Source organism: Aptenodytes patagonicus, chromosome 11 (genome assembly GCF_965638725.1).
Source record: "Aptenodytes patagonicus chromosome 11, bAptPat1.pri.cur, whole genome shotgun sequence".
In the NCBI taxonomy this organism is placed as follows: Eukaryota; Metazoa; Chordata; class Aves; order Sphenisciformes; family Spheniscidae; genus Aptenodytes; species Aptenodytes patagonicus.
Genome location: NC_134959.1, coordinates 24,129,539 through 24,156,059, shown reverse-complemented (window position 1 = coordinate 24,156,059; position 26,521 = coordinate 24,129,539). Strand labels below are relative to the sequence as shown.

The following is a 26,521-nucleotide window of genomic DNA, read 5'->3' as shown; positions in this document are numbered from 1 at the left end:
CTGTGCATTCTCAAAACTTGTCGTATCATTTTAAGAGTCTAGGATGCTGTTAAATGTATTTTTCTCTTTTTTTCTATTTTATCCAAATGCAAAGAATGGATCTGTTCTTTGCTCTGATCTAAATCTGGCCCATTCTTCTGCAAGTGCTTTTGCATATGTCTTTGTTCTCCTCTGCCGAAGCCCACTCAGCAAAAGAGGTCCTTTCTCCTGCTGGCACCCGTTCCTGTGTCCCTTCCTTTAGGACGTTACTGTTGTTGCTTTGTGCCCCAATCTCTCTCTGTTCTCATTTGTAAGTCTGGCTGAATAGGTTGTGTATCTCTCCTGGTGTGTTCTCGTTCAGATGCATGAAGCACAACTGTAGTTACGTGATCGCTTCTCCTTGTTTCTCCCCTTTTCATCCAAACACCCTCTCGAGGTTCCTGCTAACTCTAAAGGTTTTCAGCATCCGCTGTCCATCGCTTGCGTAGGAAGCTCCTCCAGGATATTTTAATGCAGTGTTATGCGTCGTGCACAACTCTTGTTGTGGCTCTTGCTATTGCTGATTGTTAGCTTAGTCTCGGTGATCTACCTACTCTTGGATTGCTGATACATCTAATTCAGCTGGTCCACACGCCTCCCTTATCTTCAGCTGTGATACCGGTGTGTGCTCTGGGTTGGTTTCCTTCAAGTCTTTAATTTCCCGTTTTGTTTACCTTCAGCCTCCTATACGTGGAGCTCGGCTGCAAGGCTTCACGTTAGCCACTCTGGTATCCTACTCCCTGGCCTTGTAATTCAGTGGTCACTCAGTGGCTCCCTTAATCTCACTGTTATCTTGTTCTGTGCTTTCCTTAATGCTCGTTTTTTCTCTTAGAAGGGATGTGATGGTTTTCTGCGCAACTTCTCAGCACTCTTCCTTGGTAAGTTTTCAATATCTTCACATCGGAGGTCTTGGCTCTCAGCATGTTTCGTCTTCCGTGAGCCTCATGGGTGGGCTGAAATAGATCACTTACAATATTTTGGTTCCCTCCTATAAAGCAGGACATCTCTCATACTCTGCCTGTCAGGTGATATCAAAGTCCATTTCCCTCAAGCTTTTTGCTTGTTTGTTGAAATTAAGGAATAAAAGGGAGATATTTAGTAGCCTAAGCAATAAGTTAGCGATAAAGGTGGCGATTTGTCATGGAACACTTACTGGCCTGTTACTCTTTAGGCTTCTTTGTTCAAATTTCCTTTCACATCAATATCTCCACTAGCTGATAACGTGTTGTATTTTGAAATGTCTCCTATTGGTCTCTTTAAATCACTTAGATAATGTGGTAGTATCCTCACAACATGGAGCAGAGCTCATGACGTGCACTGTTAGGTTTCCCTTTCGACATGAGGCAGCAAGTTAAAATGCTATCACCTTGTGGTAAATTGAAGGCAAGCTACTGTGATGAAGTTCGTCCCGTTCTGCTCCATTCTCAATATGTTGTGTTCAGCATTTTAAACTGTTTGGTTTTGGGGTTTGTTTTTTTTCCTCTCCTGAGCTTATGATTGCGCAGTAGACTTTGAATTTATTCCTTGCTTTAAAGTGGTGCAGGCAGAGGTGCTGTGCAGGGATTCATTGTCTTTCGAGTATCTCATTAGAATTGTGTCGTGTCATTTTGTGCTTTGTGTTTCCTTGTGTCCTGACAATGTATTTTGTTTTCCCTTCCTGGTTTGTATGCGGTGACTGTAAAGTTGGCGTGGCATGGCAGCGGCTGTGCCAGAAGGATCTTTATTTCCTTTTCTATTCTTCATCGTGTCGCTGAGGTCGAACATAAGTCAAATGTTCACGCGTGACTCGTGAGGTTGTGTGACTGACCGATGCATCATGATCTCTCTTCAGCTGTGCTTGTAATGATCTGGTGCCTCGATCTACCACTATTGTGGCCAAGCTTGTGCTTTAGACGCTTACCCAACCCTGTCACGGGAACTTTGTGTGTTTGGTAGGTTTTGCCCATTCGGTAGGGATGCTTGCTGGCTCAAAGTCTGGGCTGAGGTGCTGCTCGTCATTTATTAATGGGGGTTCAGCAAGTCGCCGTGATCAGTGACAAGAAATCCGTCCTCTTCCTTGGAGAAGTAGTGGTTTCTAAGCCTGCAAAACACTTGCAACTATAGTTCTTCTCCCTTTCTAAGGCTTTTTTGCTATAGGAAGCGCTTCACTTTTGCTTTAAGTTTCTGAAAGCTGAGTGTTTTGCTGGACATGAGGAGAAGGACCAGAGTTGAGGACATCTTGTTTGGAAGTATTGGTGTGGCTTTTTGGATTGCTTGCTTCAGTGCATGTGCACAAACTGATGTATTAATACAGCTTGAATCATAGGTTAGAGGACACTTGGTGAACTACATGCCAGAAGGCTGTGCCATTCCTGTGTATTTTATACCTTCCTGTAGACAGTGGGACGTGCTAGACAGTGATGCTGAAAAAGAAAATCCAGCAGATACGCTGATGCTCTTTTTTCTAAAAGCAAGGCTGTCTGGTGGCACGGAGAAAGCTTGGAGTTCTTCACTGCTTTTAAAAACGTTCACCTAATGGTGAATGAAGAATGATGTGTGTGTTTGCACTCAAACTCTTGTCAATGTATCAGTCCTGGAGTGAAAGATTTTTTTAAAAAATTGAACAACAGGTGAGGTTTTTTTTCTCTTTAGAGCTTTACCCCTCTGGTACATTTGGTGAAATAGTATCTTAATATACTTATTAAAACAGTTTAATCTTAATTTTCCTGACATCCCTTACAAAGTTATTTAGGAGAAGCCCCAGATGACCGTGACTTTGTGTTCCTGATATCGTTACAAGTTTTTGAGAGCTTCTTAAATTGTTTTTGAGCTTTCTGCCTTTTTTGATGTGCAGCCATAGCAAATTAAAATGGGTATGCACTTTTGTTTAAACCATTTTTAGACTGCCTTGTGAAACACGTACACGCTTGTCTTCGGCCCACTTCCTAACCCATGTGCACTTGTCCGAGCTGTCTCTCGGGCAGTCAGTCCCCTTCCTCTTCTTGGCCACGGGAGCTCCGAAACCCATTGACCAACTTCCTCTGAGTTTCTTCATACAGGTGGAGGCCTTAAAACACTGTAAAAATACCACGGCTCAGTGGTAGGAGCAGGATACCTGTGAGACCTGGAGTCTCTGGCTCTGCTGCTGACAGAAGCACTTGTGTTAACACATGGTCACCTACTCAACATCAGGATCTCTCCTGCAGCTTGCTTTCATGGTAGACTTGCCCACTGGGCAGAGAGAAAAGGTCCTCAAGGCAGAACCTGAAGCGACAAATGGGGAGAAACGAAGCTGGGTTCTCGTGTGGGTTTCTTGTTTTTCTTTTTAATAGGTGAGATAAGGGGTTCCAGTGACCTGCCCAGAGCTGTGCATCAGGTTCTGTAGGCTTCAGTTCTGGAAGCCCCAGATCAGTGATCACGCTTCCCTTGAACGCCTCTGAGGCAGGTTTGCTAACCTAGTGACCTGCATGTTATACTTGACTCAGGTGGCAGTCTTTTGAGCAGCTGTTGCTGTATCCACTTACAGGAGGAAAGAGAATCAGAAGGACGTCTCCTGCTCTGCTGGTGCAGTCCGGAACTTAAGATGGCAAAGAAAGAGCTGCCGGCTTTCCATGGTTGGCAAGGAAGGTCACAAAACTGGCTCTCAGCTACTGGTACCGAAAGATCAGGCAGGCCATCCTCTGATGCTGCTTGAATTAACAAGAAGTGGAAGTTTCTTCAGCCTGTTTCCTGCCGTACTGTTAGGTTTTCCATGTTTGAGATGATAACCGGTGTCATAAAGTGACAAATTTGAGGCTGAGAATAGGAAGGTCTAGACATCGTCTGCTCTGTGCTCTGCCCTCCGAGGCAGTTGTCAGACAGCCGACAATGCAAGCTTCCAACTGAGGCATCACTGAATTTTTCAGCAACGTTATCAAAATCTTTCACACATCCAAAACTGTTTTCAGTGTATCTTATGCATTCATAATAGCTTAGTCATGCCATCTAGCTGGGCTCATTTCTGTGGTCTACAGCGGGAGACTCTTCTGCCTTCTACAGAGGAGTTCTGTACCTAACCTTCCTTTGAAAATCCTCTGACTTAGGCAAAACAAAAGATTAGTGTACAGACAAGAAACAGCGCAAGTCTGGGATTTCAGCATTTCGGCTCTGTTACACAAAGGTCACTGCTCATAGCATCTTGCCATAGTCCACGGTGTGATTACTCAGATGCCTCTGTGCTAGCCCTAGATCTAGTTCCCATGGCAGAACTGCGCTATGTGACTGTTTGAGCTGCTCAGTCTCTTGATTTGTCCCTCAAAATACTTTTGTAGTTTATCCTTTGGTAATCATAGAATCATTAAGGTTGGAAAAGGCCTCTAAGATCATCGAGTCCAACCGTCAACCCAACACCGCCATGCCCACTAAACCATGTCCCTAAGTGCCGCATCTATACGTCTTTTAAATACCTCCAGGGATGGTGACTCAACCACTTCCCTGGGCAGCCTCTTCCAATGTTTAACCACTCTTTTGGTAAAGAAACTTTTGAAATTTTTTTTAATGTATGAGGTGCTTTAAACTAAGTGTGCATTATTGCAGTTTACTACAATGAGTTGATCTCCCCGTAATTTAAGAGAACTCTTTCATTGGTTTCTGGATAGTAATATAGGTAAAGCCTTATCCTTTCTGAAATGGACTATTATTAAATTTACTAGAAAAAGCTTAACAAAAAAAAAATGCATTGGGTTTTCTGTGTTATGTCTTTGCAATTCTGCACCTCTGCTTGGTACCCAAAGAGTCCGCACTTTCCTCCCAGCACTGTCTGTTCTAGAATTTCTTGGTCCTTTTTTTTTTTTTTATTATTTTGAATCCTGACATCATGAACGTTTTTGTCAAAATTTAGCAAATTTGTTTACTGTTGATAACATCTGTAACTTTCAGTGCAGCAAGGAAGATTAACTTGAATTAATTGAAGGATTTATTTATAAGCCTCCAAATGAATGTCTGTGCCAAAACTTAATATGGTATAGCTGATCAATTTTATTTTGTGTGCTTGTATCCCTTCAGTTTGTAGGATTAGCGTTCCCTGCCATCTGCGGGGTGTTATCCTTATCTTCCTGCCACTTCTGAAGCAGTGCGTTATACTCTGCTCCTTGGGCAACTGCTGAGCTTGTACAGCACTGCCACGTCAGCCTGCTGGAGGCAAGTCTTGTTCAACTTCCCCGGAGCTGTCAGACACCACTGTGTTTTTTTAGAAGGTCATTATCTCGGATATATATTCATCTGCCTCAAAGCATAGCTTTGTCTCTGAAAAGAAATGTAATGACCCGTCTACAGTTTGGGGAGAAGGGAACAAGGAAGTCATGTTCTGCATGATTGATACCGGCGTTGAATGAGTGGTTTAGACATTCAAAGCATTAAAGCGAAGCTGAGATCTTCTGAAGGCCATGGTACAAAGGACAGTTCCACCTAAATGATCGTGAGTTGAGAAATTACAACCTCTGAGACGGAGGAAGCTAGGAGGTGGTAAATGCTTCAGTTTCTCTTTCAGAAAGAGCTGAAGCAGAACAGTGTCTGATGCTTGAGGAGCCCTGGGCGGTGGTCTCCTTCTCCAGAGGTAAGGGGAAACCTGGGCAGGGCAGGAGTCTCTCTTCACCAGGCCTACTTTGGAGACACTAGTTTAAGTGAGACAGTGAAGTTCACTTTAAATCCATCTTGCAATTTTAGCATTCCTGTACCAGCTTAAAAACAGATTTAAGGGAAGTAAAAAGGCAAAGTAGTCCAACGTACAGGTGACTATAAAATCTGACTCTCACAGTGAGTCTACAGAAAAAGGAACTACTATGGTGGTAGTTAGTATCTGTTTCTTCTTTCTCCTTTGACTATTATCGCATCAAGTCAAACAAGAGATCAGATCCTTCAACTATTCCACGTTTCCGACAAAGCTAGAATTACCTAGAGAAGACTGCAGGCCTAAAGCCCAATTTTTTGCGTAAGCCCTGCACAACCCTGGGAGGTTTCACTCACAAGCGCTTGGGCAGAAGCTAGAAAGTTTTTGAGAGGTGATCAGTCTTTTTCTCTTTCTGTGAAACAGGAGCGCTTCAAGGTCATTCTGCTTTTGGTTTAGGGTGCTCTAAATACAGCAAGAAAGCCAATGACTGGCAATGGCTTTGTCTCGCGGATGGTGACACACTGCATGCCAGTAAATGCTGTTTCCCATTGAGTTTTGACACTGGTCTTAACCCTCTGGGATATTTTTAAAGAAAATAGAATTGAATTAGGGGTTTGCTTCAGATTATATGATATGATGTTTGGTTACTACATGCAGAAGAACCGGCACGGCATTTACTCGCCCTTCCTGAGGCCTGCGGTCCACTTCTTGCGTGCGCTGTGTGGTAGCCACACTGGACGCCAAGCAGCTCTTTCTCTTCAGTTGCACAAGTCTTACAGTTGAGAGGTTGACCTCAGATCTCAATGTGATCTCCTGAGAGCCTCAATTTTGTGTTAAAATTGTATTTAACTTACTGGAAATTCTTGGCTTTCATCACCTACCCCGATCATTTCAAAGCTGATATCCTCTCCATGTTATAAAAGCTTGTAGTTGCGTACAGGCCTCTTCCCCCTCTTATTTCTGTATTGAAGTTGATTATCTTGCAGCGATTCATAGCTGTGTTTCCTTCTTGTGGTAGTTTGAACTTTTCATCCAACTGGCATCACGAGTATTTCCATCTCTTCCTTTTTAGGAGCATCATTTCTTTGGGAAAGAAATGCTGAGGAAATATTTCTAATTATTTTATCTCCTTAATAGGAAACTGCTGCCCCAAACTCTCTCAGTTTTGCATTTGAAAAGCTGTCAACTTTACTGTGTGGTTTGCTGACTGAGCTCCTCTGTTACTCTGCTCTCGAGAGGACAAATCGATGGTCTTACTCTTGTAACGGTGGCAGAAGCTGAAAAAGTGGTTCCAGTAGTTGAAACCCTCTACTCATTTAAGCGTATGAGGTTTTTTTGTTTGCTTGGCAATGCACTCCCATTTCATGGAAAGGAGAGGCATTTTCCATCATGAGGCAGTATTATGGTTGGCTGTAACCGAATATTTGAGGGGATGAATCACCAACTCTTGGTCTGCGTATTGCAGAGAAAATGAGCCTAATGCCACTTGGAGCTGACTTCTCCATTGGCGTGTTCTATCGGATGATTGAGAGGAGGCCTCTCTTGAGTAGGCTGGGCATCCACGCTGCCAGGCAGGTGCAAATCCACTCAAATAGCATTCATTTCAGTGGCTGATGATTATATCCCCCCCCCGGGACTTCCAGCTGTGACAGGTTGGTCAGCCTGTGCAGCTTGCAACTCCTTCGTGCATCCATGCACGTGCTTGAGCCTGCCAGGAGAGCAGCTGCTGTGCTGTAGCAGGGGTGGTCCCGACGGCCGGTGGAGCCGTGCGGGGGCACGGGAGGCTGCTGCTGGCAGGGCTCCGGCCGTGCCCCAGCAGCTGCTTTTCTCCTGTGCAGGGGAGGTGTCCAGTTCAAACGGTGTGGAGCCTGGTGCTTTGTTTAGGGGAAAATGGGCCAGGGTGGCCGTTCGGTGGGTGTCCTGCAGGTGCTCTCTGGTGTAAAGGAGGCGGTGTTGGACACTGGCGTTCTCTGCTGTTCCTGCAGTATCAGAGAGGTATCGGTACCAGATACTTCTTACAGAATAAAAACTTACATTTTGATCAAATCTTTGGCAACTTCATAGTCCTGCATCCCAAAGTAACATCTGATGGTCAGAATTCAGAGTGAATGGATGTCCCCTGCCTGTTGAAAAGCAGGTACTGGCTGCTGCTTTTACCTTTTCTTGCACTTAAAAACGTGGGGTCGAGCTTTTATTAAAATACCACTTCAAAGTAAAATAAAAGTGTTATCACTTCTATAAATCTGACTGCTGTTGTGAACAGCTTTCACAGTCTTGTTATCACTTTCTAAATTTGCCAAAGAATATTCCTCGGGCAAGTGCAAAACTGATGGGATGGGGCTTTCTAGCACTGCAGCGTGTCTGAACAACATGGGGGAAAGCGGTCACAGCTTTTAACATGGAGAACCTCTTTTCTTTCTATTCTGTAGCCTAGCTCTTGCTGGTATTTTCAGGCATAGTCGCTTCATCTGAAGACTTTTGGATCTGCTTTGACTTGCACTAACTGTTTAAGAAAATGGTGTTTGCATGATGTCATTGTAGCCTTGACAGGAGGCAATAGGCTTCTGTTCCAGTGGCCTTCCAGAGAAACTTGCTCTTACTCTTGTGCTGGTGCTTAGGTGTATCTTAGCCATTAGCTCATAACATATTTGGGTTAAAGAGTGTCTTGATGTGATATTAAAACATGAAAAGGTAAAAGTCACAAACCACACTGAATTCTCCAATAGCCTAATTTTTAAGAAAACTAGTATACTTTGGTCAACAATTGGTCCCAACATTATAATGGGAGACTGCTAAATTTTAAAACCAGTTGCAGAGACTCTTAGCTGTGTATCTACTGAAAAAGAATTTAAATGGATTATGAAAGATTAGTTCTCTTTAGCTGTGCTTTAACAGCAAAACAAACGTGTGGCCTTTGTCTCAGGAGACTGAGCTATTGACTCCTGGATGAATGCACTAGGAAAGAGCCTATTTGTCTGTTATCGTATGCTTGCTGTTATGCCCGGCTTTAAGTATATCCTGCCAGGTAGGACAAGAGGCTTATCTTGGCCTATCTCGATACTGCTGTTGTGATATTCTTGTTTTGCTCCTTGAATTTTTTTCTTCTTTTAGACAAAGTCTTTAAAAAAAGTTTCCAAGTGAGTTGTTCGTTCTTTTCCCTCTGTCTTCAGGGACTCTTCAGCGTAGTTCCTAAAAGTGAAAGCAGAGTCAACCGTAAAGACTCACTGCCCACGATAAAGGCTCATAGAGTGCTGCTTTTCCAGATACAACTGCATCTGTGCCCTGAAGAAGTACAGTCCACTTTGGTTACAGCGCTTTGTGAGCAAGCCCAACTGTTCCTGAACCAAACATACTTAAGGGTGAGTTGATCATAATCGCTTGTTTCTAATCATGCTTTAAATTGTCAAACAGAAAAAACTAGGTTTCAATAATCAGTTTTGATCTTGACTTCTGTCTATTTTTGTTTCCTTAGGTAGGTTCTTACTCATGCCTAAAATACAGCTTTTCCCTACTCGTTTTGATGACAGAGTAGATTCACTGTGTTAACGTTTTCTTAAGTTACAGAACAGCTTAACTAAATTCAGATTCTAAATCTGTAACACTAACAATGCAGTTTTACATTTTAGTAACATAAAGTTACTAAAGTTAACTAAAGCTAACATAAGTTACTAAAATACTCTTAAATGATCTGGATTCATAAATAGATGCATATTTTTTTCCTTCGAAAGATATGTTTTGCATTTTATATAACTAGCTCTTCTTTAAAAAAAAAAAAACAACCAACCAAAAACCTCCCAACCTTTTAAAGTCATTTGAACCAATTGTGATCTTACACAATTCCGTTTAAGATCTATGCAATCTGTATTGCCACCCACACATCTACTTTTTACTTGCTGACTGAGAAGATAACAGCTATACTGGCTCACATGGAAGGACTCCTGAGCCTGGTGTCCCACCTCTTGTTGTGGTCAAACTGCTTAGAGAATAAGGCAAGCATGTTGTGATGTGATGTTGTTGTGATGCTGAAACCCTTTTAATGATCTGTGGTTTAGGAATTTCTTGAACCAGAAGTCAAGATCTTGTATTTTTTTGCAATTAATATCCCTTGAGGGATTGCCCCCCCAAGTTAGCCTTCAGTTAATTTCTTAATACTGAACTTTTCATCATGCTAAAAGAAGATAATGTACTTCAAACCTACAGAAGCGTCTGTGAGAGCTTGTTTGCAGTGCTTTTCCAGTGACAGCTGTACATCCAGAGACACGCTCATATGACCAGTGTCTGGCTTCCCAAATAATGTTGGTAGGATCTTGTCCCAGTTGGCAGCCAGCAATTGCACAGTTGCCAGTTGGCTCCGATGGTAGGGAGCCTTTCATATTTGAAAGGTGGCAACTGTCTTTGACTTTCTTTTAATTCTATGATGCTACATGTCTGCTGTTTATAAATAGATTATTTAATAATTGTAGAATAGTAATAACCTGTTACAGGATATTCACCATAATTTCTAGCTTAAATGTTAAACTTGATTCTTAAAAGAATAACATGAGTTTAGTCTTAAAAGTTACTTATTTATTCTGGCATTCTTGAAGTGCATAAGTGGTGAAATGGTGTCTTTTGAAGGGCTTTATTTTAGCTGAGACGTTACATAACGTTCTATAGAAATGTACCCTATGGCTTGAAAAATAACTTGTAACGAGGCAGGGTTTTGAATCCTTTTGCTCTTTCTAGCATTCTCAATTCTGTGATTCCGAGGGACTGCCCTACAATCCCAGTTACTAGTGGGCCTGTATTTGATCCAAACCATTTGAATCAAGAACAAAAGAATGACTGAAACAGTCCTGAATACCCAAAAGGGGAAGAGTGGGTTGACGCTAGGGCCGAACAAGCATACAGCCTGCACAGAAAACACCCCTTTCAAAATCCCAGTTAGATTTGTAGGCATTAAAATGGCATCTGTAATTCCTGTTTATTTCAGGGTCAGTACTTTGTGCTTCTTTGGGTGAGAATTCAGTTGATGTAGGCACGTTCCAAAAAGACGTGTTTATGCGCAGATGGGTTAAACACAGAGTTCACTGTTAAATCTATTGTTTGTTGAGATGATATTTTGTAGAGTGAGTCTGGAAATGACACTGAATATTCCTGATGTGAAATGAGAACCTTAAATGTGCAGCCTTAAGTAAAGGCACGGCTTGAGCAGTATGTCTCTATAAGGGGTAAAGAACAAATGAAACTGTTAATACTTACCACTTAAAGTGTGCTAGATTTAAGGACAAAGTTGTTCCTCTGCATCCAAAAACCATGGAAGAACTGAGAAATAATAGGTAGTGTAGAAAGGAATGGTGTGTGGGCGGAAGCTACTTCCCCAGTGAACTTCCTACTCCTCCTCTTCCTTCCTTTCCCCCGTCCCACAATAGACTTCAGGTACAAACCTTATGTTTCCTAGGTGCTTTATTCACCGAGACTGATTCTGTTTACTAAAATAGGAATCCTTCTGTTATTCATTAGGAATAGTAATACTGACTCTTGTTTTGGGTTTGCTTTTTCAGACCTCCTTCTGGATGACCAATGTGTATTATAACTGATTATATCGGAAACTAAGTCTCCAACTTCCCATACATTCCAGCTGGTAGCAACGCTTATAATGCAAAAAAATCACCATTCAGGATCACACAAACATTACTCCTAAAACTTTCTAGATGATTGTAGTTGCTTTGGTTGTGTTCTATGCTAGCAGAAGCCTTTTTCAAGGTTTACTGTTGACTCTAGAGCACCACATTCCCCGCCTACTGGGAGCCTTGGGGACTAGCAATATGGGAAACTCATGTGTTTGCCGTGATGACAGTGGAGCAGAAGACAACGTGGAATCTCAGAGTCGGCAAACAGAGAACAGTAGAGTACACGTACCTGAAGCAAGAAGCCACCCAAGGGACCCTGTCCGTCCACCCAGGAGAGGTCGAGGGCCTCATGAACCAAGAAGGAAAAAACAGAATGTGGATGGGCTAGTACTTGACACACTGGCTGTAATTCGGACGTTAGTAGATAAGTAAGTACCTCCTCAAGGAATAATTCAACATGAATGAAAATGTTCTTGTCTTCTCTCAAACTGTGACTCCATCCTCTCACCGATCTACACCTGACCCTCCCTGAAGCAGCCACGTGTTTCCATCTGGAAGCTTAGGAGAGGAGCACCTTTCCTAGGTAATAGAAGTAGCTCCTGAGTGCCCAGGTACAGACTCTTCCAAGAGCTGAGCAGTATTCTCGCAGTTCCTGTATGGGCCTACACCCAGGTGGGATGAAGAGTGTGCTCAGTATTTCTTACCTGGCATAGATATGCAGTTTAGGAAGCAATGAACACTCCAGAGTTTGGGAACTTCCATCCTAAAAATTGGTTGTTGTGCAAGATTTCTGTTTTCAGGCTGTATTTACTTCTTTGGAAAATGGTTAAGCAAAACCGAGAGCTTTGATCTTTGTTAGCTTGTATAAACAGACTGAGGTTTTCTTTCCAGTTATAAGTCTGACTACTCTTTAAAGACCGCATGTTGTGGCTGTTCAACTCATGATCCCAGTATTGCATTCCTTGCATGCTCGAAGCATCCATTAAGGGTGTGGGGGATATTTATGGATGCATTTTTTTTTTTTGGTTTTGTGTTGCTTTCTACAAAGCTTTAAAAGGACCTTAAAAATTATGCGTTAAGTTAGCTCATCACCTTCTGGGTTAGGTGCAGGCTAGGAACTGGAAAGGCCAAAACAGAAGGAAAAACACTATTGTAGCTTCACAGCTGGGGTTTAAGGTGGATGAGGCTCAGGATAAGTGAGCCTTGTTCATATACTTGCCTCTTACTCTGGTATGTGCCTACAGAGGAAGAGTTTGCCTTCCTGTTGTAAAATGCTTTAAATGGAAGTATCAGGACATACTTTTTTCCTAAACATTTAAATCTAAGAGGGTTTTTAAACAGGTTTTATTTTGTGGTCTGTCTTCAAATCATTAAGTTAAAATCATGGCAAATTTTTTTTTGAAAGTCTCTCCCTAATCTCGCATGCCTTCCCCTTTCCCCTAAGTTCAGCTCCTTAAGCCGCTTCACAACGCTTTTGTGCATAGTTGATCCTGTTCCTGTGGGTCTTGCAGTCGGTTTTATAATCTTGTAAGCACTTTCCTATGCTACTGAGGGACAATAAACATAGTTATTTCACTGATCCTGGAGTCCCGTTTCTGACAAATTCCTAAAGCTACTGTATGTGTTTTTCATACAGACTCCAGTCAAATACTTTCTTAGACTCACATAATCACATAGGTTGGAAGGGACCTCTTGACGCTCATCCACTCCAGCCTCCTGCTTAAAACCCAGGTCTAGCGGGAGCAGGTGGCTCAGGGTCTTACCCAGTCAAGCGTTGAACGTCTTCAGAATATAGAGATTCTCCACCTCTTTGGGTCCCTGGTCCGGTGTTTGACCACCCCCATGGTTTAAATAAGTAAATATTTTTAAAAGTTGGAGTTTCCCATGTTCCAACGCACCCCTGTTGCCTCTTGTCCTGTTGCTGTGCACCTCTGAGAAGAGCCTGACTCTGTCCTCTCTGCTCTTTCCCATTACGTAGTTGCAGACAGCAATATGATTTCTCCTCCTTTCCACTACCCACCCTTAAGGATGAACAAACCTATTTCTCTTAGCTTCTGCTTGTATGTTATGTTCTCCAGCCCTCAACCATCTTGGAAGCCCTCTGCTAGACATGTTCCCTTATAGTAATGTCTGTCTTGACCTGGAGAGCCCAAAAGTGGGCCGTACTGGTATACTGGTTTCCCTTGCTTCATATTAAGGCAGTTGGTAAGACACAGCCAGTTTTATAACACAGCTAAATATTACAAGTTCTTGCAGATAAGACAAAGACCCATGGCTATGAATAATGGAGGGGTCTGTTCATGAGGCAAACTATCTAAATGTGTCTGAAAAAAGTTTAAGGAGCCTTTCTGCTAGACTTGAAGCTAATGATAGCCCTTTTTAGATTAATAGGAATGCTCACTTGGAGGAAAAAAAAATTCACGTCTGGAAATCCTGGTTTTCAGCATAAGTGAGAGACTGTAGGAATAAGTATGCTCCATTATCACCTGTTCCGCCTAGAGCCTGATTTTTCAGTTTTGAAAACACCACAACTGAAGGAAATGGTAGGGAAGCTGACAAATCTCTTTTCACGTCAAAAAATGTGCAAGAATAAAGTCAAACTAAAATGCGACCATGTAAACCAAAACTAACAGCAGGTTGGAAATGCGGGCTTCAGTGTGATAATACAGCCTTAAAGAGCGAAAGACAGCGGTCTAAAGAACGGAAGGCAAAACCCTTTTTCTGACAATTTTTTTCAGAACTCTATACTGAAAGTTAATACATGGGAACACTCTGAGATGAATTGTAAATTAAGTTGTTATACTGTGATCTGCAATGAACAGTTGTTTTCCCTGTTTGCTATTTGTTTGGGTTTTCTTGTTGGTTTTTTTGTTGTTGTTTTGTTTTATCAAATCTCAAAGTTCAGACCTAAAACATATCTGGCAACTGCTTTTTTTTCTCTCATATCTAGAGATATCTCCTTTCTAGAAGGAAAGGAGTTAAGTTTCATTTCCTAGCCTCAGAAGGATAAGTACTAATTTTTGCAGTTTATATGAAGTGCTGCTTTGCAAATTAAGACATTAGCAAAATGACTGTTTTGTTTCCAAATGAGGAAGGTGTGTGCTGGAGGGGATGTTTGGAAATTAAGCGGTTAAAATGGCAAATCCGTGGGACGGGACTCTCCTTGCTCAGTGCCGTACTGCTAACGCATACTACCCATGACAGAATCAGAAGTCTTGCTGATAAAAATGTCATCCTTTTTTATCATAGTATTTACTTGTCCTTATGGTATTTTTTTTTCCTTCTTTGAGTCTTTACATCCTTTCTCTTGAGGTAATTCTGCTTGCAGTATCACACTTTTTCCTGCTGGGGAGATTAGTTTCCAGAAGAAAGGCAAAGAGATGCTTGGAGGAAAGAAAAATAATACTATTTGTTTCAAATGTTACAGCAATATAAAAATGGGTTAAACTTCACTTTAGCATTTTCTTGTGGAAACATTTAAGAATGTGTTAATTCTTTGCTAAGAAAAGCACGTATTTACATCGTATATTTTTAGTCAAAACTGACTGATTTTTTTCCTCTTCTAATTAATCCTCCCAGAGTAGGTAGTTTTATTATCTGCGTGATTAATCTGTGTTGAAATTTTCTAAAATTCATCTGTATTTCACATTTCCAATTTCATTTCAGAGCTGTATGATAGAAATTGAGTGTGGAACATATCATTCCAAGCCTGGGGTTAGTTTGCAGTGCCTAAGTAGCACTGAATAAAGCATTTAGGACATGCTGCTGCATAAGCTTTTTCTGGACCTGGAAGTCCTGAATAGGATTTTGAGATCTTGCTTTAAGTACTTTCAATGGCAGTGCCTGTTCAGATAAACAGACCTGGCCAGAGCTTCTTGTCCCTGCTCCAGCAAACCAGACTGAGGAACTGATCTAACTGGACTTCCTATGTTTTTCATATTGGAAAGGGAATTGGGTTAAATATCTTCTGTTAAACTGCCTTAACTATTTCTTGCAGCTCTTGTCAATAAGTTTGAAGTCTATGATGCTGTTAGGTGGCTTGCCTTTAAGTTTTGTGGTTTGTTTTGGGGGTTTTTTTTAAATATTTATATATTTAGTAGAGAATTTCTGGGAAAACATCATGTTTAAGCTATGTCCCTTGTGCCCCACTCTTGGTTCACTTCATGACCCCTGACATACAGTCTCTTGTTACGTACTCCGAGGAACCCTGCTAATGAATAGCACTAAGCCTAAGCATTATGTTCAGCTTTTAGACATGCAGATATGGATCACCATTTCATTTATCAGCTAGTGCAGATAGGCAGATGTTGACTTCGAGCCAGAGGAAGGCTCAGATCCCATCTGTGTTTCAGATGTGAAAATGGCATTAGCAGTCTGCAGCCTACGTAACTTCCTTTTGTAAATACTTACTGGATTCATTTTCTGTCTGTGTATTACCATTTTATTCGGTGTATTATGTTGATGATTGTGCATAAATTTTGACCTGTGTAATATCTCTTTCAGTGACCAGGAGCCTCCTTATTCAATGATCACGTTGCATGAAATGGCAGAAACAGGTATCAAGGCACTGTGTTGGGCATTTCAGTTGTGACTCCAAAGCAAAAAAAACCCCCGCTGCTTTTCTTTGCGAAGGAAAATACATGCTAGCAGTCTGTGTTATGACTTGCTGTAGCTCTAGGGATGTGGGATCCAAAACACAGTTCTGCCCTTCAGAAGCTTCACTGAGCTCATTGCATTTGCCTGAGTTTTTTTGAACTCCATTAAACTTCCCACGTGAACTCTCAGAAGCAGCCAGCGGATGGCCTGAAACACATTGTAATGGCATTAAACCGTAAGCCACAAAGAATGTCTGTTTGCAGTAAGGCAGAAACAACCCATATATGTATGTAGACATGGTTTAAACCCACGTGCTCCAGTGTTGGCAAATAGTACGTAATTTTTGTTTTGGGTTTTGCTGTCCTTAGACCTCTGCTTTATTGATGTGGTTGTTCCAGCCCTGTCCCTAAGTACTCCTGCAAGATGAGCCGTGTTTGTGCAAGGGCTGTTTTATCTTTGTTACAGTAGGAGAAGTTCTCCCAGCTCAAGACCTCCACCAAATTTCTGGCTTAGGTGAATTTTTGTCTCTCTTAGTAGAGTTGGTACTGGTCTTAGGAAATGTATTTCTATATCAAAATAAATTAACCTGATTAGACATTACAGCAATTCAGTAAAATGTTTTTCAGGGAAATGTGCTAACAAAACTCAAACCCCAATGTGTTACTTATATTTACTTGTCATTGTTGAAGGGAGCACTAAGTCTCTTCAGCCTCACTTGCTTGTATGCAGATACAGGCTCTACCTTTATTGTCGCTTCTAAGGGAACTACTTTCTTGTAAATCCAAATCTATTTACTTTATTAGTAGCTTAACATCTTATATGCGGATTGTTGTTTACTTGCGAGTAGAAGCCCTTCTCTACTCATTAAACAGTGAGAGCTGTTCCTTATGAAAGGAAATTTTCTGTAGACCACCAGGCATGGGACAAGCTAATGCAGTTCCTCTGAGGCCCATGTTACTTGAGGGAGTTCAAGAAGAGTGCTCTGATTCTGGCTAGAAGAAATATTTCTTCAGTGTCATCGTGGATGCAGCATTTAACACTTAAGAGTTGACATTGGGCACTGAACTCTTGAGTATCACACTGGAACAAAGTGCTTGTCCGTACTGGTCATGAGTGTGTTCCTTCCTAATACTAGTGGGAACTAGAGGATGCTCTGGCCTGGGCGAGGCTGTTCTCCAGCTTTTTCTCTCTTCATTCTCCTCTGAACAATAGAGGTGTTCACTGTTACCCAAGCTGCTGTAAACTCTTTTTTTCTCCTTGAATTTAAACTTCTAAACTATTGCAAACTAAGACATTGATGTAAAAAGTAAACTGTTGGGTTTTTTTCTTTTTCCTAGTGTCTGTAAACTCGCTGGGTAATTTTGAGGATTTTTCAATTTACGTTTATGGATGTATTTTGAACACTTCAGAATCGCAGTGTTAATTCTGAGCGTTACTTCTGTTTTGTGGTTGACAGATGAAGGCTGGTTGGAAGTTGTCCAGTCTTTAATTAGAGTTATTCCATTAGAAGATCCCCTTGGACCAGCTGTTATAACGCTACTACTTGATGAATGTCCACTGCCAACAAAAGTGAGTCTAAAGCGTATGTATTTCTGTGGCTGAATTTCAGTTACTCGTGGTCGCCACACCCATGATAGCTTCTGGGTGGGTTTCACCAGTGATGCAAGACTGTTAGCTGTTCAGAAAATGGGTGTAACTTGCAACTCTGAGTAATTTGTGGTGGCTTGGTATCTAATTGCTACTTAATGCTAGAAGCACTGTAGGGGGGAAAAAAAAAGATAAATCTGGTCTATGGGGAAGAACAAGAGGCCTTTGGTCTCTAGCTGCTTTTTTTGCTGTCCTCCCCTGCCACGTGGTACATGCATGCTGTGCAGTGAGGGTGTACAGATGCTACAAAAGCAGTACAAGTTCCGCTGTTTTGTTCTCAAGTTCTGAAAGCTGCGCATTTACAAGTCACTATTGAATTTGTTCCTGCCCTGCACATAAGGAATGCAACACAAGTGGGTGTGGTAAGTTAAACAAATGACATTTTTTTAACTACAAAATATCTAGATGCAGTTTTGGCAAACTTGAATACTTATTTTTTTTTACTGACCACTAATCTGGTTTTTGGGTGGAAAGATGACCTGAGGTGTTCATACTGCGTTGGTGCGGGTGTTCTAGTGAGAGCCTCAAGTGCTTCAAGATGCTAACCATTGTTGAATCCCTTTAAACGTGATGATTGTACAGAGAACTTGTCTGTCTTCAAATGCTTGTCATGATCTCATTTCATCAGAAATTGATGACGACATCACTGCAGCTTTCATTTATCAATCTACTTCTTATGCTGCCAATTTTAGTTTTCAGTTTGCATTCTTAGGGATATAAAAAGCTGGTAGCTTCTTGTCTTACATAAATGCGTGAGTGGCTGGAGAGCTAGTCAAGCTCTCTGACTACCTGAAGTGAGGGTTTTTTTCCTCTAGGCTGTTGATTAAAGTAATCTGAGACTTTTGAACAAGTTAAATGTTGTACAGACTGTCACATAGACTGCAAAATGATATTGAAAACAAAGCTATGACTAGAAATTTTGCCTGCTTTGAAAAAGAAATCAGGAAATGGAGACCACTGTGAATGCACCATATGAAGAGTGATTCTGTATTTTTTGTTCGGCTATACAATGTACTTGGCAATCAAATTATTTGTTTTTCAAAAGCCACGCTACTCTTATTTAGGTACTTTAATTTTAAGGAGTTAGCTATGAAATAGTTGACCTTAACAAGACAAAAGGAATAAGATGCCTGTTTCTGGGGTGCACAGAGGGGGTTTTTCCTATGCAATCTCTTTACGGCACAAGGAGCTGCAGTTGTGGGATCTGCTGGTCACATGCAGCCTAGTAAAGTGTTTGCTGCTGTTCATTTTCTTTCCATTCAGGGTAAGTTTAAGTTTTTGGTCTTAAGGGTTTTAAGCCTGGAGAACAGCAGCAGGCTGTATTTCATTTTCTGTTATTGTAGGCTATAAAGTCCATAAAGTTAAAATGGCAGTGCAGTAAACTGTTTATTCTATAAAGTCTTTAACTCAGAATAGTTGTTCTCTGTGACTGTTCTAATAATGGCTAAAAGCAGTATCAGAGTATGTCAGGAGTCTAATTTTAGTGAGGCTTTTCCATCCCAAGTCTGTGGCTCAGTCATCCTTTCTTCTTTCTCTGTTCTTTCCACTTAGCGTCAGTCCTGTTCATCAGTTCTGTGTTTGTGGCTTTTCTTTTGGGAACATAACTGCTTTTCAGTGTTATCTCTGTACAAACCTCAGACTCTAGCGCAGTAAACTGATTTCAGTGTGGCTCAGAACACAATTCAAAAAAACATATATTCAACTTGAGCGGTACTCATTTTTTCTCCAAATGGCCTGCTGATGACTTCAATATGAGGAGTTATTCTATTTTAATTAGATCCTAGCCTGAGATTATGCAGTTTCAATCTGAATCAGCTGAAACTGTCATGAAGTCTGGAAATCTGAGGGGGATTTTGAACTTTGTGGGCTGGGGTTCTCCCTGTGGGATAACTTGTTCTGGCTCTAGATTAACCCTTAACTACTCTCAAAATGGAGGGTATGCTCTAGATCTATCTTGAATCTTATCCATACCATAATGCCTGAATGAAGCAAGTCAAAGCATGGCATTTTAGGTTTATTATCCTCACTGGTTACTTCCTAAACTACTGTGACTACAGAAGGCTATTTATGCTCTCAAGAATACCATTTATGATGTCCTGTAAAGCTGACAGCATCCTAAATTTACGATGGGGATGTAGGCTCTTTTTTTGGGGGCATGTCTCTCTATTCCTGAATTCGTAAGTCTAAAACAGCCCTTTTCTTTTGGAAAGGGTGTGAGTTTTAGGACACTCGAAACAGATTAGATGGCAGTAGTGCCATATGTGCTGATTGGTATTGTTTGCCTTTGTCTACCATTCTAGTTCCTATTGCTATAGGTAGCTCACTTCTGCGTGTCCAGAAGTGTCCCGAGTTGTTGATCACAACAATGATCAACAACCTGGTGGTAATTTTAAAGTTACAACTCTTGGGTATGTTGAACTTCTCTTCCCATCTGTTCTTTATTATCATCTTATCTTAGAAGATAACTATCCCATGCTGTCTGTAATATGATGCTGACTTTAGTAATATAATGTAAAAATAATTTTTTGTACTATATTGAGTTGGGGGAAAACTCTATCTGTCAGCAATGTTGAAGAGATTTCCGATTTTTCTTTTTCAGGATGCATTACAAAAGCTAACTGAAATATTAAATTTAAGTGGAGCTGCTGCTTGCCAGGATGCTTGTCACCCTGCCAAACACCGGAATACAACTGCAGTACTGGGCTGCTTAGCAGAGAAGTTAGCAGGTAAAACTGTGGGATTCTTCTGAAAGTTTGCATTTGGCTCGCTGAAGCACCTTCTGCTTTAGCACCCACGTTGCAGACTAGTTCAGAAATGTTTTCTTAGAACTGAATAATGTTCTGCATCAAGGGAAGACCTTGTGTGACAGGTGTGACAAGAGTCTACTGCTTGATTAAAATGTTGAACAGTCACTAGCTTGGGTCTGGATGAGCCGTTCACAATCCCAGATACTTAAAAAGACCAGATCCTTCCGATGCGTGGTTAGTGATTGCGGATCAGTGTTTGTTTATGGTATATTGCCTTAGCACTGCTAATCAGTCTTTTCTGTAGACCTGCTCTGGCTGTGTGTGAATCACTGAGAACACGTCATTCTTTAGCCAGGAGGCAGGAGTATCAAATTAGTAGTCTTGGAGGCTGTATAGAAACAAAAGAGAAAGATGCTCTTTCCGCTAAACATGTATTGTTCTATTGTAGTTAGCGGAAAAGATTCTCTCTTCTGTGTTACTTAAAAGAAAATTGCTGGGATTCTATTTTAAGGTGACTTTTCATATAGAACTTTTTATTCCTTGTCATTTCTAGTACTCTGCTGGAAACTGATGATTAAGTTTCCTTCCTGCTGATGGTCGGTTTTGTACCTAGTTTTTTTTGCTCCTTTTTCTGAAAGCAGACAGGAAAAGGAGGAAAAAGTGGTTGTCCGGTATCACCTAATGGTTATTAAAAAATAATTTCAATATTTCTGTCAAAAAAAGTAAAGAACAAGGACAGGAAGCATTTTTGTACTAAATACTTCTACCCTGTTATACTAAGTCAAAATGAGAGACTGTATCTACTTTCGCCTTAGGGGTCACGGAACAGTTCTCGTTCTGTCGGCTCAGGCAGCAAATACGTTAATGCTGTGTTGGAACCCATTGCAATGCGTTAGAGTTCATGGATGCCAGAGTTTGATTCCCTTGTATCTCTCCCTCGATTAAGCAGGCAGTATTTCAGGGCATTTTTTTTTTTTTAAATTGGGTGCTTGCTATGGTGCTGCTGCAAATTGTATAATTAACTATCAAGTAGGCTATATTAGATGCTCAGTTTTGCTTATTTTGGGCTCCTGATAAATGGAGCTGGTCTTTATACTTTGATTCTGGAAGTAAAGAGGAGCCAGTCTCTTTTCAAAAGTAATGAGCATGAAAATGCTAAGCAGAGGCTGGTGGCATCTTACTTCAAAATCTCAGAAGTGTGGCTAGAACTCTGTACCCATTTACAGCAGGTAAACTGAATATGTTTGGAATTTGCCAGTAACTGTGTAATTATTAAATGTATAGCAAATATTTGACTGGGAACAATGATAATTGTTCTATAGTATAGTCCTGCCTTGCTGCAAAGTTCTTGGATGTTCTTTAATTTGTTGCCTTGTGTTTAAAAGATCTGTGCAATGATGAGTATATGGTAGTTCCCATGGATTAATTTAATTTTTAATGTTGTTGTAGGTCCTGCAAGTATAGGCTTACTCAGCCCAGGCATATTGGAATATTTACTTCACAGCTTGGTAAGTGTCTTTTGATCTTTTTGTATGTATCCCTACATAGCAATTATAATGCAACTTATTTTTTTTATTATTGTGAAAAGTTAGGGTCATGTTTGCTAAATACTAGTAACGTATGTTATAGGAAGCTGAGATTCCAGAGAGTCTGTGGGATCTCCATCCTTGGAGATAATTAGAAGTCAATAGGACAAGGCACTGAGCAGCCTGATCTACTCGAACCAGCTCTCCGCAGGAGGGTGGACTAGAGGAGCTTTGGAGGTCCCTTTCAACCTAAAGCATTCTGTGACAGACTAACAGCTTTTCCTATCCGTCTGTCCTGGGTATTTAATAAATAACTCTTCTTACTGCCCATGTTTAGAACTTCCAGTCCCATCCGACAGTGATGCTTTTTGCACTAATAGCACTGGAGAAGTTTGCACAAACAAGTAAGTATCAGCCTGATACTGCTCTTAACAGTCATACTATGGCTTCTGCTGCATGATTGTCACTTGCTTCATCTGATAACACTGGTGAGCATGAAAGAGACTGGATTGGTGGAAACACAAATATAGAAGAGAAATGTTTGTCCGCTCATAGGCAAGAAGTAGTATTTATTGCTTTAGTGATATCCCTCTACCCCTTAAAACCCTTGAGATACTTGCTGAATACTTAGTGCAGTCCTTCCCAGTTAGAAATTGCTGTAGAAGGACTTATGACATGAGGCCTTTGTCACTGAAATAAATCTGTATTAGAGATGGAGAACAGCTATGATTGGGTGTTTGCAGGCAGGAAAAAAGATTTATTGCTTTAATGACACCCCCACCCATGAACCCTTAAGAGATTTGCTGAAACTCAGTCCTCCTCAGCTTAGAAATTGCTACATAAAGACTTACGACATGAGACCTTTGTTACTTGAAAAGAAATAAATCTGTATTAGAGAGTTGGAGAACAGCCGTGATCTAATAGTCTCTTGATGATGCAGCTCCATGCTTAGAAGTGGTATATCCGAGTGCTAAGTTAATTTCACGTCTGCTTGGGGAAAGAATTTCATGCTGTTCATAATACTGAGGTTTAAAGATGGGGAGGGGTTCTACTGCATTTGTAGAATGTTGCTATTTTTAACTTATCCCTAGTTTCTAGCAATTACTCTTTTTTACTCTTAAATTGCAGGTGAAAATAAAATGACAGTTTCTGAATCGTGCATTAGCGACCAACTGATCTTGCTAGAGAAATGGACAGATAATCCAGACTATTTAAAACGCCAGGTTGGATTCTGTGCCCAGTGGAGTTTAGACAATCTGTGTAGGTATAACAAAGGGATGGATTCATTTAATATTAATCACTTCTCCAAAAAGATGGAGGACTACTTTGTGTTTGTTTTGTATAAGCACTTATTGTAAACATACCTGACTGCATTTGTAATCATTCTCCTTCAGAAAAAAAAAAAAAACAGGGGCAAATAAATCCAGTGTAATTGCATGGAAAGGAAATTTTGGCAAGGAAAATGTTTGTGAAAGGAAGTGGTTTGTACTCTGCCAGTTGAAGCTGCAATGAAAATTCTTCTTTGCACCGTATTTCCTGTAACCCACGCGTCAGCAGACGTGCTGAGTAGCTAAATAGTGCAGCTCTGTCTCTCTGGAACAGCTGGATTACTGACATATCCTGGTGACAGTCACTACTGTGATCATACTCCAGCAGTGCACAGTCTCAAAGAATTATTAAAGACTTTTTAAAGTAAAGATATGGTCTTGTGATCAAAAGTGAGAAGTGTTTGTCAAAGCACTTTGCTAGATCTATCCTTTTGGATGACTAACAATCATCAAAATCTCTTGTTCAGTTGTGATTTCAAGGGTGAAGCAACTCTAAGGACCTTGTAGTTTCTAATGCCTTTTAGATAAATTTGGGTAAAAGGCCTTGTTGGGCTTTATGGGGCTTTAGCCAGCTTATGGAAGGCCAATGTCAGTTGTGTTTAGTAAACATCTAACATCTGTGTAAGTATTGTAGCAAGTTTGGGCTATCTGAAGGGTCCTAAGATAAGATTTCTGATTTGTAAATTAACATGCATGTGTCAGCAATTTGACACCTAGCAAGAGAAATGCTTCTGATCCTTCCATGTGAAAAGGGGATGCAGGGAGAAAGAGCTGCTTTGGCTCAGTTCAAGTTCATCTCCTACCTGAAAATGAGAGGGTAAAAAACTTTAAATCCTTGTTTTACCCTTCCACTTCTTCCCCATCCCCAAAATCTTTTCCACTGTGGTGAATCAGAAAAACTCTGCCAACTGAATATACAATACAATGGTAAATCCTGAAACAGTGGCATCGTGGTATGAACTTGGATGCCTTAAATCTGCCTGTGAGTTTCCTGAAAGTAGTAATTAGATTGTAGGAGCTCTAGTCAGAGGTATAGGTCGTGTTCTCACGTTTAGAGGATATTTAACACACGGTGTATTGGAAGTGATGCTGTTTTCATGCAGGCAAAATATCAATATTTCATTCAGTTATGCCAAAAATTAACTGGATCCTAGAGAGATTGCTTGCCACTGTGCGAAACGTTTAAAATGAGGATTTGCTGCAGCAGTGATTAAAACTAGTTTTATTTTGCAGTTTTAAAAGAAGGCAGGCAGTTTACATATGAGAAGGTTGACTTGACCAACATTAGGGCTATGCTGAACAGTAACGATGTCAGTGAATATCTGAAGATCTCGCCACATGGATTAGAGGTAGGATGTCACTTCATGATTTCCGCCTAAGGAGGAGTCTGAAGGAAAAGACGGGTTTTAACTATTTTTGTTTGCTACTTGCTCCTGTGATTTCCTAGAATGAATCAAAGTTCTCTGCCAGCTTTGTATAGAAAACTTGCTTTGTCAGAGGGTTGTAACATCGCTACACTGATCTCAATTGTAGAAATGTTCACGGTAAAGTAACACCTGTATCTGTGCCCCAAAACCTCAGAAAAGTGAGGAGGATTCTTAAGTCAGCTGGCTTTTCGCTTACTTTGTCTGAAATTGTTCACAAAGTATAATTCCTATTGTTTGTCCTGTCTAGTCTTGAAAAGCCCATAGCAGTAGGATTTTTGTCTCAGCCGTATGGTTTTTTTCCTTCCTCTGTTACTGTTTTAATTCATGTAACGTGGAACACCTCTCCGTCCTTCGTACCAGGAGTCAGCTAACAGCCGATGACTTAGGTCTTCCTGTCCTGGTTGTCTTAGTCTTTAAATCTTTAAATTGACTCTGTCAACACTCTATGTTTTGTTACTGTGTTTTTTCTTTTCCTGTGGCTTACCACTGAACAATTTTCTGTCTTGCTTACTTGCTAGTTTGGGTGACAATTATTGCTATAAAGAGAGGTCACTTTCTGTCTGAAGTGCCTCTAAAATTATGCTGGTGTATTCTTATATGCAAGAAACTTTATCCAGGGAAGAAAGGGGCTTGTTTGAATGCTAATTTTGTAGAAACTTAACTTTTGGGTTGGTTTTGGTAGGCTCGATGTGATGCCTCATCCTTTGAAAGCGTTAGATGTACGTTCTGTGTCGATTCTGGAGTTTGGTACTATGAAGTTACAGTCATTACTTCGGGAGTGATGCAGATAGGATGGGCTACCAAAGACAGCAAATTTCTCAATCATGTGAGTACATGTAATGTCATCTATGATGATGTAACTTCAGTATTTTTCTACTTACAACACCTATGAAAATAGCTCTGGTTATTCTGTGGTAGTAACTGAGCATTTGCGTGTTTCCTTCAATTTTTCTGTACTTTCATGAAGCTATTTTTGCTGAAGTTAGAGGTACAAGAAAAGGCTATATTGTCATTGCTACAGACTGACGCTGTTCACACAAGTAATGCGTAGCTGCTAGCAGTGACAGCTTGTAATCTGCTTGCTCTTGTCTGGAAGCTACAGGGAAATGGCTTATTTCTTGTGGCTTAGTCTCTTCTTGGAAATTCTTTAGATAACAGCGGTGGTTACTGTTTTTGTGAAGTAAACGTTTGCTCACTAGGAACTAGCAGATTATCATGCATTCACTTTTACACAGGTCACAAAGCAGCCATTTGATTACCCTCTTAAACATACTTTCATATTAAATTAATTTTCACAAGGGAAATAACTATTTAAATCGACTCTGGGATAACACAGTATCATTGAATCTGCTGGTAGCAGTAATATGGTATGGTTTGGGTATGTGATGGCTTTTTAATTAAAAACAAGGATTACAAAAAGATTTAACCATCTACCTTCTTGCCTTTATTCTGATAATACAGAATAAATACTGTCTTATTTTATAGTTTGCTTTGTTCTCCCTCTCATCCAGATAACATAGTGTGTTAGTCTTAATTCTAAGTATTCTTCCTACTATTTTACTCTTAAAATTATGTACTTACTAGCATTGAAGCACAATGTGCCATGTGCACATGAAGTCCAAACCTATAGTCAAAGAATAATCTCAAATGTTGTTCTTAAATCTTCATGGTAACCGTACGGCTGTTGTAAACTCAGTATGCTGTAGCATATTTGCTTCAGTATTTCCATAATACTAAGAAAGCATAATGATTACTACCCAAAAAACTTCTCTGCTTCAGTCTAGGACTCTTCAAGTTATCAGCCTTCCAAACTTCCATTAAAGTTCCTTAAAGTGCAAGCTAGAATTTTAGTACAAAAGGCACATATGGCCCAGCCTACCGCCACTGACCAGAATGGAAATACAGGGCTGTGGGATTTTAAGACAACAATTCTACTGGCTGAGCTTGAGTAAGAAATATACCCTTAGCCCTGCTTTACTGTTGTAATTGCATGG

At 40.7% G+C, this 26,521-nt stretch overlaps 1 protein-coding gene across 2 annotated transcripts in view; it reads left to right on the top strand.

Annotated features, from left to right (window-relative positions):
- Positions 1–26,521, top strand: part of RSPRY1 (ring finger and SPRY domain containing 1) — a 39,080-nt gene that overhangs the window by 2,039 nt on the left and 10,520 nt on the right. For both annotated transcript variants that reach the window (XM_076349563.1, XM_076349564.1), the window contains exons 2-11: positions 8,815–9,003; positions 11,188–11,684; positions 15,760–15,812; positions 17,309–17,421; positions 20,099–20,225; positions 21,696–21,754; positions 22,110–22,176; positions 22,901–23,032; positions 24,334–24,449; positions 25,210–25,353. In XM_076349563.1, the coding sequence (XP_076205678.1) occupies positions 11,338–11,684; positions 15,760–15,812; positions 17,309–17,421; positions 20,099–20,225; positions 21,696–21,754; positions 22,110–22,176; positions 22,901–23,032; positions 24,334–24,449; positions 25,210–25,353 (1,158 nt within the window). In that variant the 5' untranslated portion in view covers positions 8,815–9,003; positions 11,188–11,337. The remainder of the gene's footprint in view (positions 1–8,814; positions 9,004–11,187; positions 11,685–15,759; positions 15,813–17,308; positions 17,422–20,098; positions 20,226–21,695; positions 21,755–22,109; positions 22,177–22,900; positions 23,033–24,333; positions 24,450–25,209; positions 25,354–26,521) is intronic.